At 50.5% G+C, this 16,959-nt stretch overlaps 1 protein-coding gene across 1 annotated transcript in view; it reads left to right on the top strand.

Annotated features, from left to right (window-relative positions):
• HEATR4 (HEAT repeat containing 4) overlaps positions 1-16,959 on the top strand; it is a 36,927-nt gene that overhangs the window by 9,784 nt on the left and 10,184 nt on the right. The window contains exons 6-11 of the mRNA XM_073638800.1: positions 228-353; positions 2,001-2,147; positions 2,441-2,601; positions 4,034-4,138; positions 4,993-5,111; positions 5,676-5,856. Coding sequence (XP_073494901.1) covers positions 228-353; positions 2,001-2,147; positions 2,441-2,601; positions 4,034-4,138; positions 4,993-5,111; positions 5,676-5,856 — 839 coding nt within the window. The remainder of the gene's footprint in view (positions 1-227; positions 354-2,000; positions 2,148-2,440; positions 2,602-4,033; positions 4,139-4,992; positions 5,112-5,675; positions 5,857-16,959) is intronic.

A 16,959-nucleotide genomic window follows, 5' to 3' on the forward strand; every position in this document is an offset into this window, starting at 1 on the left:
TCAGACCTCTTATTCTAATTCTGGACATCCCCTTTAAATACATGCTAAAAACGCTCATCCACAGACGTGCAAGATGCCTCAGACAGTGGGCGCAAAGTGAGGAATAACACAATGAAGAAATACAAAAATAATAATCCAAATAAACTTGTTTAATATTTGTAGAGATCTGTATCAAGATCTGTAAAACTTGGTTCCTCTTCTATCACTTATATTTTTGTTGATTTTAGGCGCAAGTTGGAAAGATGTCACCCTGGAGCAGCTGATCTTAGATCTTAGTAATGTGCACAATAGCCATAAAATCTCGGCTCTGGTAACCATCGCTTCGTCTGCGGTCGCTGCCCCCCAACAGACTGGTGAGTGACAAAGGGTCCTCAGCTTTTATTTCTATATCGGATTGTCATTGTTTTATGAAGTCTTTGTATTCTGCTGTCACATAGATGAACAGGCCGGACTGCAGCCATACAAGTCACCCCCCCTATTACACATAGAATGAGTTTCTTTTCAGTTTAGGGTCACACCAGCGGAGATTCTCTCATCTGGGCCTATTCTATTAATCACACTCTGATCAGAGTATCAGCTTAGTGTGATCGGATTCGCTTGGATGATGAGAAGATAGAAATAAAAATGTCTCCATCTTCTCCATTCTGTCAGTCCTTGGAAATTGGACTGCACTCCGATGTCATCCGAGTGCAGTCCGTTTTTTTCCTCTGACTTAGTGACTTGCATGGCCGAGTGCGATCCGAATATCAGATGCCAATCTTGCATTCTGTGATTTTTTTTCTTCTTGGACAGAGGAAAAACTCAAACATATGCATGGCCCCATAGACTAACATTGATCTGAGTGCAATCTAATTTTTTTTCGGATTGCACTCAGGCTGAAAATACAGCCATGTGCAAGAGCCTTTATCATAGAATCCTAGAATGTTATAGTTGGAGGAGACCTCCGGGGTCATCATGTCCAACCCCCGGCTCAATGCAGGATTCACTAAACCATTTCAGACGTCTGCCCGGCCTCTGTTTGAAGACTTCCATTGAAGGAGATCTCACCACCTCTCATGGCCGCCTGTTCCACTCATTGATCACCCTCACTGTCAAAAAGTTTTTTCTAATATCTAATCTGTATCTTCTCCCTTTCAGTTTCATCCCATTGCTTCTCATGTTTCCTTGTGCAAATGAGAATAAGGATGATCCTTCTACAATGTGACAGCCCTTCAGATATTTGTAGACAGCTATTAAGTCTCCTCTCAGTCTTCTTTTTTGCAAGCTAAACATTCCCAGTTCCTCTAACCGTTCCTCGTAGGACATAGTTTGCAGTCCGCTCACTATCCTGGTCGCTCTTCTCTGAACTTGCTCCAGTTTTTCCATGTCTTTTTTTTTAAATGTGGTGCCCAGAACTGGACACAGTATTCCAGATAATGTCTGACCTAGGAGGAGTAGAGGAGGATAATTACTTCATGTGATATACACTCTTTGCTTCTCTTAATACATCCCAGAACTGTATTTGCCTTTTTTGCTGCTGCATCACACTGTTGACTCATGTGCAGCCTGTGATCTATTAGTATACCCAAGTCTTTTTCACACGTGCTGTTGCTTAGTTCTATTCCTCCCTGAATTTATAGGTGCCAATTAAAATAATGTTTAATAGCCAAGTTATATCTAAGTTTTTCCTTCACCCGCTGAGCAGATTACTATTTCTACATCTTAAATACTCCATCAAGGGCAAATTGGCACCACCCTGGTATCCAGCACCGGGAGCACCAGCCCTTCTAGACTGCATCTTATTTGACAATTATGTCGCACATGGATAGTAAGATCATTTGTATTTGTTTTCAGGAGAAATAGGGGAGAAAGACTTATCTTCCTGAGAAAAAAAGGATTGGGCAGCTGAAATTCAGCATCATTGCTGTGGCTCATTTAGTTTCGGATCTTAGTGATTTGCCATAACTTTGGGAATAACTTTTACATTTTACTTACTAACCTGTCATTGACTTTTTTTTTAGCATTTCCTGCAGAAATATCAAGTCTAGTCTCCAATGCATTGCGAGAGGAGGATGATCTTGTAAAGATGGCAGCTGCCCTGTGTCAGTATCTTATCCGGGAAGTAAGCGAGGAAGCAAGGAAGATCATGCTGAAGTCTCTGGAAAGTGGTATTCTACATTTTATTTCTCTTCATCCTATTTATGAAGGAATATATAAACTCCGTATAATCCCGTTATTAATGCAGTGCAAATGTGTTAATTCTGTGGTGCCCCCCAGGTGGTTTCTGGGCACAGATATGATCTCTATGGGAATAACAAGCATTTTGCAGAACCCATGGTATTGTTATCTTTAATGCATTTGTCAGAAGTTGTATGCATGTTCATACATTGCCCTAACGTATTCTTTAGTGAAGCACTTTGTGTGCACCAGATGTTCCATGCTGAAATATTCCTGTGTGCAGGGACAGATGCCGATAGCTGGGCTGCGGCTCAGTGTCTTGCTTTGGAAGGCAATCACGGTTATCTGGTGATAAAACGGGTCCTGGATCAGATGTTTGCAGCAACCAAGAAAGAAAAGGAAGATCAGGCGCTTTATATTCTGCGTGAGCTTAGTAACCACACAGTAAGTGATAGCAACACAATATTAAAGGGGTTGTCCAGCTTAGGGTACAAGTCACTTAGAGTGACTGCAGACTTGCGAATCATCAGATCACGTGCACTGCCGGCGCCGGTCATCTGACCTCAAGTATGTGATTTGCATATTTACGGCCACATTCCGACTAGACTTGTCCAGCCTCACTCAATAAACTTGCATTGATCGATGCTGCACCCATCTAGTCGGCATGTGACTACATGTATGCAAATCACATACTTGTGGTCATGCACCCACTGCTCCCGGCATCAGCGAATCCTGACAGTGTGCAGTGTGCGCAATGTGAGGATTCCCAAGTCTGTAATCACATAGAGTGACTGCAGACTTGTACCCTAAGGCTGGACAGCCTCTCTAAAAAATTCCCAGCTTTGATCAGTAATTTTTTGCTAAGGGAATCCCCTATAAATTGGATTTACACAGGGTTATTACCTGTAAATCTGTAGGATAACCAGGGAGAAGACTTTCTATTCCCTTGCAGTGTCGCCACAGTAGAAATAAAGAATGACACACTGTCGGTTAAAGTCATTACATAATGATTTGGCGCACAGTTTTGCCGGCTAATCTACACAATCTTTCCTCTAAACCATGCTATTTTCAGAAAAGCCATGCCGACTTGTTGGACAAAGCAGAGAAATTTTCTAAAATACATAAAAAAATGTTGTTTGTTAGTGCAAATTGCCCCAAATTTCGGGCACTTTTCACTTTGTAAAACTCCCCCAATCTATTCCGACTAAGGTTGTGAACTAGGACCACCCTGTATTCAGATTTTCCTTCCAACACTGATATTCTAAACCAGATAATCCTTTTAAGGGGAACCTGGCATCACTTAATTCTTAACTCACTTAAACTTTGTGGCAAACTAGAAAACAAATTTTTGGACAGTGTAAACTTAGACTAGACAGCATTACAATGAGCCCTATTTGTCACAGTGGATGATACAGTTGGCACATTTTTGGATTGTCTGAGTTTATACCACCTGTCACTTGGCTTGCTTTGTACTAAAAATGTGCACAAAAGCCTTTGGTGATTTTTTTTGGCACATGGTTTTGCACAGAAGGTCATGGCTTTTCCTGTGAAATTATGTCCCTTTGTAAAACAAACCAAAGGAAATGTCTAAAATTGTCCAAATTGTGCTGGATTTCTATTGTAAAAATGGGCAGCTTCTATTGTGTGGCTTGATTGACAAGTCTCCCCCTATTTGCATATATCAAGAGACCTGTCAATCAAGCTAGGTGGGGAGAAGCCGCTGGACACTTTCCCTTGTGCCCGTTACTCTTTTTTTTCCCCTCATTTCCAGCTCAATTTTAAAACTTTGTTTTCTCTGTATCACCTCTGTATTATGTCTAAACTTTATGTTGGGACTTATTCATATTTTCACAATGTGATTCTTCGTTTCCATTAGAACCTGATCCATGCCGTGCTGGGGGAAGCACTAAACAGTGGTAACTGGGGAGAAAGACTTATATCCTGCAAAGCCCTGTGTGTCCTACATGGAAGTATTGGCCAGGTAAGCCCCATGAACTGATTACGGAGGGTATTCTAATTTGCCTTATTGTGTTCCGGAAGTGACTGGGGAGAAAGACTTATGTCCTGCAAAGCCCTGTGTGTCCTACATGGAAGTATTGGCCAGATAAGTCCCCTGAACTGATTATGGAGGGTATTCTTGTGTGCCTTATTGTGTTCCGGAAGTGATGGTAGAAAACTTCTTCTTATGCCAGGGATGCATGGCGACATATTGTGTGCAATTTGTTGCGTGTGATCTGGGAGCTGTGGTGCACTTTAACTGGACTTCTCAGATAATTATGCAATGTGCCCCCATAGACTTGGGTTGGGTTTAGAATAAAGGACCACCGAACAAGCTACAAACGACCGCTATTGTTTAATAGTCTGTTTAGAATGGCCGACTGCACTTCCCATGTGCACAGATCGTTCACTGCACATAGGCTGACATTGTTCTCGGCAGCACATGTCTTGTTTACACAGCACAATGTGCTGCCGAGAATGAGAATCATTTCACCCAACGAACAGGCGTTTTGTCCATTCCGATCGGCAGCCTGATTACACTGCACTATTATCGAGAAATGAGCGTTCTTAGGAATACTCGTTCCCAATAATCGGCACCTTTAGAGTTAGAAGTAATATTACATAATATTGCATTGTGTCCCTGTCTTAGTTTAGTACTTTTTGCTGGAGCAGGTTATTATTCTATAAGGTAATTTTGGCATCGTACGTATTTTTCAGATGTTTTATTCTGCGGAGTTTCAGAAGCGAACTCTTCCAATACTGGCGATACTGTCATAACAAACCTCTGCTAACTCAGGAATTGTCAGTGGATAACAATGCTTCTTTCTATTTTCACAGGAAGTAAAAAATAAATTAAGTCATCTCATGTGGAATGACTGGAGTCCTGGAGTCCGGGGGGCCGCTGCCAGGGTACTGGGCAAACTAGATCAGGGCAAGGAAGTGCACCACCAGATAAGGTGGGAACGGTGCACGTCTGGGAATCTAAGAAAGTGGTTATAAAGCTGTGCACAAACGTCATTCTGTGGTATCTACCTACCGAGCGTGGAATTTGTGTATTTCCTACATTTTGTAGATAATTTTTTCCCACGAACAAAGTTAATTTTAATCAATAGATCTTGGAATAATAATAAGTTCCACAATTGGATGTGCTTAAAAAATATGTTCCTGTGCTGAGATAATCTTATAAATGTTCCCCTGCTGTGTACTGTGTAATGGCTGTGTCTGACCGTGCTGGAACATGGTCTGATCATACCACAGCTCCTGGGCAGGGGAGGAGGCAAAAGAGTATACAGACATTACAGCACGGGATCACAGCTGATTCTTTCTGCAAGGTAAAACATTGCTTAAAAACAGGAAGGGAAATATTGTACAACACAAAAAGAATCAGCTGTGATCCGGTACTGTCCTGTCTGTATACTCGCTTTTTCTTCCTCCTGTGCCCAGGAGATGTGGTATGACCAGACCATGTTCCTGCATGGTATAATTTTAGCTAATTGTAATAATATGAGTATTTTTTCCAGAAAGCATTTGGAGAGCGACAGTTGGAAATCAAACGTGGAGGCTTTATCGCTCATCGGGGTCCTACAGATAATGACGGCTCAGCTGCTCCCCGGATTCTTGCAGAGCTTTGAAAATGACTTTTTAGCTGTTCGCAGACAGGCCTGTCAGACGGCGGGATTACTCCAGATTAAAGATGAGATGGTGAGTATAGGAGTATATGACGAAAATGGTTCCAGATTAGTAATAGAAAATGCTGCACATAACAATGACACGATACACTGTATGATACCACATAAATAATACCGCATATAACAATGACACTATATACTGTATGATACCACATAAATAATACCGCATATAACAATGACACTATATACTGTATGATACCATATAAATAATACCGCATATAACAATGACACTATATACTGTATGATACCATATAAATAATACCGCACATAACTATGACACTATATACTGTATGATACCATATAAATAATACCGCACATAACAATGACATTATACAGTCATGGCCGAAAGTGTTGGCACCCTTGAAATTGTTCCAGAAAATTAAGTATTTCTCCCACAAAATTATTTAAATAACACACGTTTTGTTATACACATGTTTATTTCCTTTGTGTATATTGGAACACAAAAAAAAAACAGAGAAAAAAAGGCAAATTAGACATAATTTCACACACAACTCCAAAAAGGCCCAAATTGTTGTCACCCTCAACTTAATATTTGGTTGCACACCCTTTGGAATAAATAACTGCAATCAATCGCTTCCTATAACCATCAACAAGCTTCTTACACTTCTGAACTGGAATTTTGGACCACTCCTCTCTTGCAAACTGCTCCGGGTCTCTCATATGTGAAGGTGCCTTCTCCCAACAGCAATTTTAAGATCTCTCCACAGGTGATCAATGGGATTTAGATCCGGACTCATTGCTGCCACTTCATAACTCTCCAGTGCGTTGTTTCCATCCATTTCTGGGGGCTTCTTGAAGTATGTTTGGGGTCATTGTCCTGCTGGAAGACCCATGACCTATGACGCAAACCCAGCTTTCTGATACTGGGCACTTCATTGTGACCCAAAATCCTTTGGTAATCTTCAGATTTCATGATGCCTTGCACAAAGTCAAGGTACCCAGTGCCAGAGGCACCAAAACAACCCCAAAACATCTTTGAACCTCCACCATATTTGACTGTAGGTACTGTGTTCTTTTCTTTGTAGGCCTCATTCCATTTTCGATAAACAATAGAATAATGTGCTTTACCAAAAAGCTCTACCTTGGTCTCATTTGTCCACAAGATGCTTTCCCAGAAGGATTTTGGCTTACTTACGTACATTTTGGCAAACTGCAGACTAGCTTTTTTATGTGTCTGTGTCAGCAGTGGGATCCTCCTTGTAGTATCGGCGTCTCTGCCCCCTGACAGGCAGAGACGCCGTCCCTCTTACCGCCGCGCTCCCCGCCCGGCGTCCTCCGGCGCTCCTGCTTCTGCTGCTGCCGGCGCGCACAGCTTCCCGGGCACTGTGCTTAGAGCGCGCGCTCCCTCCCTCTTAAAGGGGCCGCGCGCGCTGTCCTAAGGAGTCCCTGGCCAATGGCCGGAGGACCTCTCATATATAAGGCACCTCCTCCAAAATGGAGGTGCCCATGCAAGGTTGTAGCTTTGTGTGTTAAACTCTGCTTCAGCCCTCAGGTCCCGCTGCTAGCCTGACTACCAGTCCAGCCCGCCAGCCTGACTACAAGTCCAGTCCGTCTGCCTGACTACAAGTCCAGCCTGCCAGCCCGCTTACCTGGAAGCTCCTGCCTGTTACCTGCCGTGCCTACCAGCCAGCCTACCTGGAGGCTCCTGCCTGTTTCCTGCCGTGCCTGCCAGCCCGCTTACCTGGAAGCACCTGCCTGTTACCTGCCGTGCCTACCAGCCAGCCTATCTGGAGGCTCCTGCCTGTTTCCTGCCGTGCCTACCAGCCAGCCTACCTGGAGGCTCCTGCCTGTTCCCTGCCGTGCCTGCCAGCCCGCTTACCTGGAAGCATCTGCCTGTTACCTGCCGTGCCTACCAGCCAGCCTACCTGGAGGTTCCTACCTGTTACCTGCCGTGCCTGCCAGCCCGCTTACCTGGAAGCACCTGCCTGTTACCTGCCATGCCTACCAGCCAGCCTACCTGGAGGCTCCTGCCTGTTACCTGCCGTGTCTGCCAGTCCGTCTGCCCGGATCACCCGTCAGCCTGCCTGCCGTGCTCATCTGCTGTACCGGTCAGTCCCTGCCTTCTGACCCGTGGGAGTCACCTGCTCTCATACAAGGTCGGTCCCAGAGCAGCACCTGGTCCCTCTGCTCGGTCCTTCCCTGGTCACGGAGTCGATTGAGCTGCCGTACGGCCTTGGTCGGTTCGAGTTGATACCTAGTTACGCCCCTCTGGTCCCTCCTTGCACCGCAGCACAGAGGTTCCACTACCCGGATCCGTAAAAGTTTGCACGGGCCATGGAACCCTGTGGCCCCCAGGCCCCTTCGCTTGCTGACCTGTACCAGGAGGTTTCTCGTCAGAGATCCCAACAGGAAACCATCCTGACCTACCTGCGTTCTGTCAACTCTCGCCTGGACACGCTGTCTGTTCCACCTGTGTCCACCTCTAGTCGAGCGACTCCGCTGCCTACCAATACCACGGCATCCAGCCTAGGACCCCGGCTTTCTGCGCCTCCTCGTTTTGGAAGTGACCCCGTCCTATGTCGGGGCTTTCTGAACCAGTGCACGCTGCACTTTGAACTTCTGCCACATCAGTTTCCCTCCGACCGGGCCAAGGTGGCGTTCATCATGTCTCACCTCACCGGGGAAGCATTGGCATGGCTAAACCCTCTATGGGAGAGGGATTTCTACTGCCTCCTCACTGCTCCGTCTCCGCCAAGGGAGTCTCACCGTGGGCCAGTATGCCATACGGTTCCGTACCCTCGCTTCTGAGCTTGCCTGGGACAATGAGGTCCTGGTGTCCACCTTCTGGGAGGGTCTTTCCGGTCGGATTAAGGACGAGTTAGCCGGCCGGGACATTCCTACCACCCTGGATGACCTGGTGTCACTAGCTACCCAGATTGATATCCGTTTCCTAGAAGGTGCTAAGGAGACTACCCGGGAGAGAAGACTTCCCCGTCTTGCTCCTTTTTTCCAGAAACCGGCTTCCCAAACAGCAACTCCCCGGGCACGCTCACCCGAACCCATGCAGATCGACCAGACCAAGATGGTTAAGTCTCGCCAAGAAACACGCCGAGCCGAGGGGAGCTGTTTCTATTGTGGTAGTAAGGAGCACCTGATCCGCTCCTGTCCCGTGAAGCCGGGAAACTCCCGTGTCTAGGACCGCTCGGAGAGGTCGTCCTAGGCAAGAGTAAATCCTCTCCGTTCTTGACTTTGTCCGTGTAGCGCCGGCGTCCCTGCCCTCTGCTAGGCAGGGACGCTGTTCCCCTCACCTCTCTGCTCCGTGCCCGGCGTCCTCCTCCCGCTCTGCTGGCAGCGCGCGCTCCTTCCCGGCCACTGTGCTTAGGGCGCGCGCTCTCCCTCCCTCTTAAAGGGGCCGCGCGCGCCGTCCTAAGGAGTCCCCGGCCAATGGCCGGAGGACTTCACCATATATAAGGCACCTCCTCCAAAATGGAGGTGCCCGAGCAATGTTGTTGCACTGTTCACTACTCTGCTTCAGCCCTCAGGTCCCGTTGCCAGTTACCTGCCAGATACCTGCCAGATTCCTGCCAGCTTGCTGTCTTATTCCTGCCTGATATTCTGCTACCTGCCTGCTAGCTTGAGGTCCGACGGTCTGCCTTACAACTCCTGTCAGTCTGTCTAAGGACCAGCTTGCCCGCTCACCTGGGAGCGCACATCAGCTACCTGCCTGCTTGCCTGAGGTCCGACGGTCTGCCTTCCAACTCCTGTCAGTCTGTCTATGGACCAGCTTGCCCGCTCACCTGGGAGCGCACATCTGCTACCTGCCTGCTAGCCTACCTGGAGGCTTCGCCGTCACGTGCTGTGACCACCTGCCTGTCCAGTGACTCCTGCCCGCTCACCTGGGAGCGCTCATCTGCTGCCTGTCTGCTAGCCTACCTGGAGGCTCTGCCGTCACGTGCTGTGACCACCTGCCTGTCCAGTGACTCCTGCCCACTCACCTGGGAGCGCTCATCTGCTGCCTGTCTGCTAGCCTACCTGGAGGCTCTGCCGTCACGTGCTGTGACCACCCGCCTGTCCTGAGACTTCTGCCCGCTCACCTGGGAGCGCTCATCTGCCGCCTGTCTGTTGGTCTTCCTGGAGGCTCCGCCGTCACATGCTGTGACCATCCGTTTATCCAGAGACTCTCGCCTGCTCACCTGGGAGCTCCCGTCTACCATCAGCCGCCACAGGTCGTACCAACCCTTTACCCAGAGACTGCCCCGGTCACTTGCCGTGACCATCTGCCCGTTCATCCAGAGACTGCCCCGGTCACTTGCCGTGACCATCTGCCCGTTCATCCAGAGACTGCCCCAGTCACTTGCCGTGATCTCCTGCCCGTTCTTCCAGAGACTGTCCCGGTCATCTGCTGTGACTGCCTGCCTGGTCGCCACCCGCTCCCTTACAAGGACCGCCCCCTTGTATAGTAGCTCAGAGGTTCCGCCTCCCAGACCCGTTACAGTTTGCTCGGGCCATGGAACCCGGTGGCACCCAAGCTCCCTCGCTCTCGGACCTGTGTCATGAACTGTCCCGTCAGAGGTCCCAACAGGAGTCCATCCTGGGTCACCTGCGGAATGTCAATTCTCGCCTGGACACTCTGACTGCTCCGCCAGCAACCTCCGCCAGTGCCATGACTCGCAATCCGGCAGCTCCGCTGCCCACTAATACCATGGTATCCTACCCCGGACCCCGGCTTTCTGCACCTCCTCGCTTCGGAGGCGACTCCGCCCAGGCTCGGGGCTTCATAAATCAGTGCACCCTGCACTTTGAACTATTGTCCCACCAGTTTAACTCCGACCGGGCCAAAATTGCCTTCATCATGTCCCATCTCACCGGGGAGGCCCTGGCCTGGCTAAATCCTCTATGGGAGAGAGGAGACCCCCTGGTGTCCGACTTGCCTGCCTTTCTCACGGCTTTCCGGAAAGTCTTCGACGAACCCGGACGGAAGACCTCATCCGCATCATCTCTGCTACGCCTCCGTCAGGGAAGTCTCACCGTGGGCCAATATGCCATACGGTTCCGTACCCTTGCCTCGGAGCTGGCCTGGGATAACGACGCTCTGGTATCCGTCTTCTGGGAGGGTCTGTCCGGCCGTATTAAAGATGAACTTGCCGGTCGGGACATTCCTACCACTCTCGATGACCTAATAACTCTTGCCACCCGGATTGACCTACGGTTCCAGGAGCATGCCAAAGAGGTCACCCGTGAGAGGAGGTTTCCACGTCTAGCTCCTACTTTTCAGAAACCCGTCACTCCCTCCGTCTCTCCCCAGGTACACTCTCCTGTGCCTATGCAGGTCGACCAGACCAAGATGGTCAAAACCCGTCAGCACTTACGCCGTGCCGAGGGGAGCTGCTTCTACTGTGGCAGTAAGGAGCACCGGATCCGTGCCTGCCCGGAGAGGTCGGGAAACGCCTGTGTCTAGGTTCGCTCAGAGAGGTCGACCTAGACAAGAATAAATCCTCTCCATCTCTGCTGCTGTCAGTCTCAATCGTCTGCGGGGAGAACCGTTATTTCGAACTAGCCCAACTTGACTCTGGAGCAGCCGGGAATCTTATTTCACAGTCCCTGGTAGAGAAATACCGCATCCCCACCAAACCTCTGGCTGTACCCTTGTCTGTTGCTGCCGTGGATGGGGGTCTCTTACCACGCCCCATCCAACTCATCACCGAATCCATTACTCTGCAGGTGGGAATGCTGCATTCTGAGAGTATCTCCTTTCATGTTCTGCCTGGACTCTCTCACGCCCTCTTGCTAGGTCTACCTTGGCTCCAGAGACATGCACCCGTGCTTGACTGGCAGACCGGAGAGGTCCTTCGCTGGGGACAGGACTGCCATAAGACCTGTCTGGTTCCCGTCCATCCCGTCTGTCCGTCTCCTACCCCAGCTAATCTACCTGGACTTCCGATTCCTTATTGGTCTTATGCTGATGTCTTTAATAAAAAGGAGGCAGAGACACTACCCCCTCATAGACCATACGACTGCCCTATCGACCTGTTACCCGGTACTACTCCTCCCCGTGGGCGTATTTATCCATTATCCGCTGCTGAGACCCGGTCGATGTCCGAATATATTGAGGAGAATCTGGCCAGGGGATTCATCCGGAAATCTACCTCCCCGGCGGGAGCAGGCTTCTTTTTCGTCAAAAAGAAGGACGGCTCTCTCCGTCCCTGTATAGACTATAGAGGCCTTAACCAGATCACGGTGAAGAATAAGTACCCCCTTCCGCTCATTCCGGAGTTATTTGATCGTCTGAGGGGGGCTAGAATCTTCACCAAACTGGACCTCCATGGGGCGTACAACCTGGTTCGTATCCGTCAGGGGGATGAATGGAAGACGGCATTCAACACCCGGGACGGCCACTATGAATATCTGGTACTGCCCTTTGGTCTCTGTAACGCTCCTGCCGTCTTTCAAGAGTTGGTCAATGACATCTTCCGGGACCTTCTCTACTCCTGCATAGTGGTGTACCTGGACGACATCTTGGTCTTCTCTCCGGATCTCCAGACTCACCGGAGGGACGTTCGTCAGGTCCTGCTCAGGCTCAGGCAGAATCACCTCTTCGCTAAATACGAGAAGTGCCTCTTTGAGCAGACCTCGCTTCCGTTTTTGGGCTACATTATTTCTCAGACCGGCCTACGAATGGATCCAGAGAAACTGTCTGCCATCGAGAAATGGCCTCGACCGGAGGGGTTGAAGGCCATTCAGCGGTTCCTGGGCTTCGCCAACTACTACCGCCTCTTCATACCACACTTCTCTTCCCGGACTGCCCCAATTTCCGCGCTCACCCGTAAGGGTACTAATCCCAAAGAGTGGCCGCCCGAAGCAGAGGAGGCCTTTCTTTCTTTAAAACAGGCCTTCTCTTCCGCCCCGGTGCTGCATCGCCCGGACGGCAACAAGCAGTTCTTCCTGGAAGTTGACGCCTCCTCCTCTGGAGCCGGAGCGGTACTTACTCAAAAATCATCTTCCGGGAGGATGGTAACTTGCGGCTTCTTCTCTAAACTCTTCTCCTCCTCAGAGCGCAATTATTCCATAGGAGACCGAGAGTTATTGGCCATCAAACTGGCATTGGAGGAGTGGCGTTACCTGCTCGAGGGGGCTCTTCACCCGGTAATAATTTACACTGACCACAAGAACTTGGCTTACCTCCAGCATGCCCAGAGACTTAACCTGCGTCAAGCCCGGTGGTCCTTGTTGTTTGCTCGCTTTGATTTTGTTCTTCATTTTTGCCCGGCTGACAAAAACGTCAAGGCGGACGCCTTGTCTCGATCCTTTCTGGTGTCTGATCTCGAGGAAGATCCGAAACACATCATCGATCCCGCCAGAGTAATGCAGGTGGCTCCCGTGAGTCTAAATCGTCTCCCTCCCGGAAAGACGTTCGTATCAGTACCTGATCGGGAGAAGATCCTTCACTGGGGTCACTCGTCTAAACTGGCTGGCCATGCCGGTCAGAAAAAGACCCTCCAGCTTATTACCCGGCACTACTGGTGGCCTACCCTGCACAAGGACGTAATAGACTTTGTTTCTGCCTGTGTGTCCTGCGCCCGCAACAAGGTTCCGAGACATCTGCCAGCTGGTCGCCTCCTTCCGCTTTCTGTACCTGCTGCCCCCTGGCAGCATATAGCAATGGACTTTATAACTGACCTCCCAGTCTCTGCCGGTTGTACGGTCATTTGGGTGGTCGCTGACCGCTTCTCCAAGATGGCTCATTTCGTTCCCCTGCCAGGCCTCCCGTCTGCACCCGAGCTAGCTAAAGACTTTATTCGTCACATCTTTCGTCTTCATGGCCTGCCCCTCCACATCGTGTCGGATCGTGGGGTACAGTTCACCTCACGCTTCTGGAGAGCCACTTGTAAACTGCTAGACGTCACCCTGGACTTCTCTTCCGCTTACCACCCACAGTCCAATGGTCAAGTGGAGCGGATCAATCAGAACCTGACCAGTTACCTCCGGCACTTCGTTAATGCCCATCATTCAGACTGGGTGGATCTCCTACCATGGGCCGAGTTCTCTTATAACAATCACGAGAGCGAATCCTCCTCCAAATCCCCGTTTTTTGTAGTCTACGATCAGCATCCTCGGATTCCTTTTCCTGTCTCCACCTCTGTGGACAACCCGGCTGCGGAATCTCTCGTTAGCAAATTTTCCTCCATTTGGGAGAGTACCCGATCCGCACTCCTTCAGTCGTCCGAACGGATGAAAAGACACGCTGACAAAAAACGCCTGGATCCTCCACAATTTCGTCCTGGAGATAAAGTCTGGCTCTCATCTAAATATGTCCGACTCAAGATACCTTCTTACAAGTTAGGGCCTCGGTTCATCGGTCCTCTGGAGGTCATCAGTCAGATCAACCCGGTGGCCTATAAATTGAAACTTCCGGCCAACTTACGGATCCCTAACTCCTTCCATGTATCTCTCCTCAAACCTGTGGTACTTAACTCTTTTTCCAAGTCTACAGGTACGCCTCCTGCTCCGGTTTCTGCTGAGGACGAGTTTGAGGTAGAGAACATTCTTGCCACCAAAAGGGTAAGAGGGAAGACCTTTTTTCTAGTAGATTGGAAGGGGTTTGGTCCTGAGGAGAGAACGTGGGAGCCCCGGGAGAACATCCATGCCCCTCTCATCCTAGCTAAATTTCTGTCTGGCCTAAAAAAGGGGGGGCCTAAAGGGGGGGTACTGTAGCGCCGGCATCCCTGCCCTCTGCTAGGCAGGGACGCTGTTCCCCTCACCTCTCTGCTCCGTGCCCGGCGTCCTCCTCCCGCTCTGCTGGCAGCGCGCGCTCCTTCCCGGCCACTGTGCTTAGGGCGCGCGCGTGCGCTCTCCCTCCCTCTTAAAGGGGCCGCGCGCGCCGTCCTAAGGAGTCCCCGGCCAATGGCCGGAGGACTTCACCATATATAAGGCACCTCCTCCAAAATGGAGGTGCCCGAGCAATGTTGTTGCACTGTTCACTACTCTGCTTCAGCCCTCAGGTCCCGTTGCCAGTTACCTGCCAGATACCTGCCAGATTCCTGCCAGCTTGCTGTCTTATTCCTGCCTGATATTCTGCTACCTGCCCGCTAGCCTGAGGTCCGACGGTCTGCCTTACAACTCCTGTCAGTCTGTCTAAGGACCAGCTTGCCCGCTCACCTGGGAGCGCACATCAGCTACCTGCCTGCTTGCCTGAGGTCCGACGGTCTGCCTTCCAACTCCTGTCAGTCTGTCTATGGACCAGCTTGCCCGCTCACCTGGGAGCGCACATCTGCTACCTGCCTGCTAGCCTACCTGGAGGCTCCGCCGTCACGTGCTGTGACCACCTGCCTGTCCAGTGACTCCTGCCCGCTCACCTGGGAGCGCTCATCTGCTGCCTGTCTGCTAGCCTACCTGGAGGCTCTGCCGTCACATGCTGTGACCACCTGCCTGTCCAGTGACTCCTGCCCGCTCACCTGGGAGCGCTCATCTGCTGCCTGTCTGCTAGCCTACCTGGAGGCTCTGCCGTCACGTGCTGTGACCACCCGCCTGTCCTGAGACTTCTGCCCGCTCACCTGGGAGCGCTCATCTGCCGCCTGTCTGTTGGTCTTCCTGGAGGCTCCGCCGTCACATGCTGTGACCACCCGTTTATCCAGAGACTCTCGCCTGCTCACCTGGGAGCTCACGTCTACCATCAGCCGCCACAGGTCGTACCAACCCTTTACCCAGAGACTGCCCCGGTCACTTGCCGTGACCATCTGCCCGTTCATCCAGAGACTGCCCCGGTCACTTGCCGTGACCATCTGCCCGTTCATCCAGAGACTGCCCCAGTCACTTGCCGTGATCTCCTGCCCGTTCTTCCAGAGACTGTCCCGGTCATCTGCTGTGGCTGCCTGCCTGGTCGCCACCCGCTCCCTTACAAGGACCGCCCCCTTGTATAGTAGCTCAGAGGTTCCGCCTCCCAGACCCGTTACAGTCCATCTCTATCTCCTGTGGAGAGAACCGCTTCTTTGAAACCGCACATCTGGACTCCGGAGCTGCTGGGAATCTCACTTCCCAGTCCCTTGTAGAGAAGTATCAGATTCCTACCAAACCTCTGGCTGAACCATTGGCAGTCGCTTCCGTGGATGGAAGACTCCTTCCGGTGACCATCTTGCTCGTCAACAGAGCCCGTAACCCTGCAGGTGGGAATGCTGCACTCAGAGAGGATCTCCTTCCATGTGCTTTCCGGACTCTCTCACCCCCTTTTGCTAGGTCTACCCTGGCTACAGAGACATGAACCCGTTCTGAATTGGCAATCCAGTGAGGTGCTCCGTTGGGGGCAGGATTGCCATGAGACCTGCCTGGATCCGGTTCACCCGGCTTGACCTCCATCTACTCCGGCTAATTTACCTGGTCTACCGGCACCTTACTGGTCCTATTCTGATGTCTTCGACAAGAAGGAGGCAGAGACACTGCCACCTCATAGGCCATATGACTGCCCTATCGACCTGGTACCTGGTGCCACTCCACTCCGTGGGCGTATTTACCCGTTGTCGTTGGCTGAAACCTGGGTCATGTCGGAGTACATCGAAGAAAATCTTGCTAGGGGATTCATCCGGAAATCTTCCTCCCCGGCTGGAGCCGGATTCTTCTTCGTAAAAAAGAAAGACGGTTCACTACGCCCCTGTATCGATTATAGAGGACTCAACCAAATTATCATAAAAAACAAATTCCCCCTGCCGCTCATCTCTGAGCTGTTCGACCGCCTTAAAGGCGCGAAGATCTTCACCAAGCTCGATCTTCGTGGGGCATATAACTTGGTCCAGATCCGCCAAGGAGACGAGTGGAAGACGGCATTCAATACCCGGGACGGTCACTATGAATACCATGTGATGCCCTTCGGTCTCTGTAATGCTCCCGCCGTCTTCCAAGAATTAGTTAACGACATCTTCCGTGACCTCTTATATTCCTGCATAGTGGTGTACCTGGACGATATCTTGGTCTTCTCTCCGGATCTTCCTACACACCGGAGGGATGTTCGTCAGGTCCTGCTTAGGCTCAGGCAGAATCACCTATATGCAAAATTTGAGAAATTCCTCTTCGAGCAGACCTCTCTTCCGTTCCTGGGCTATATTATCTCTAAGACAGGTCTACTGATGGACCCTGAGAAAGTCTCTGCCGTCTTAAAGTGGCCCCG

Source organism: Phyllobates terribilis, unplaced genomic scaffold (genome assembly GCF_046119375.1).
Source record: "Phyllobates terribilis strain yellow unplaced genomic scaffold, ASM4611937v1 Scaffold_7__3_contigs__length_470593459, whole genome shotgun sequence".
Classification (NCBI taxonomy): Eukaryota; Metazoa; Chordata; class Amphibia; order Anura; family Dendrobatidae; genus Phyllobates; species Phyllobates terribilis.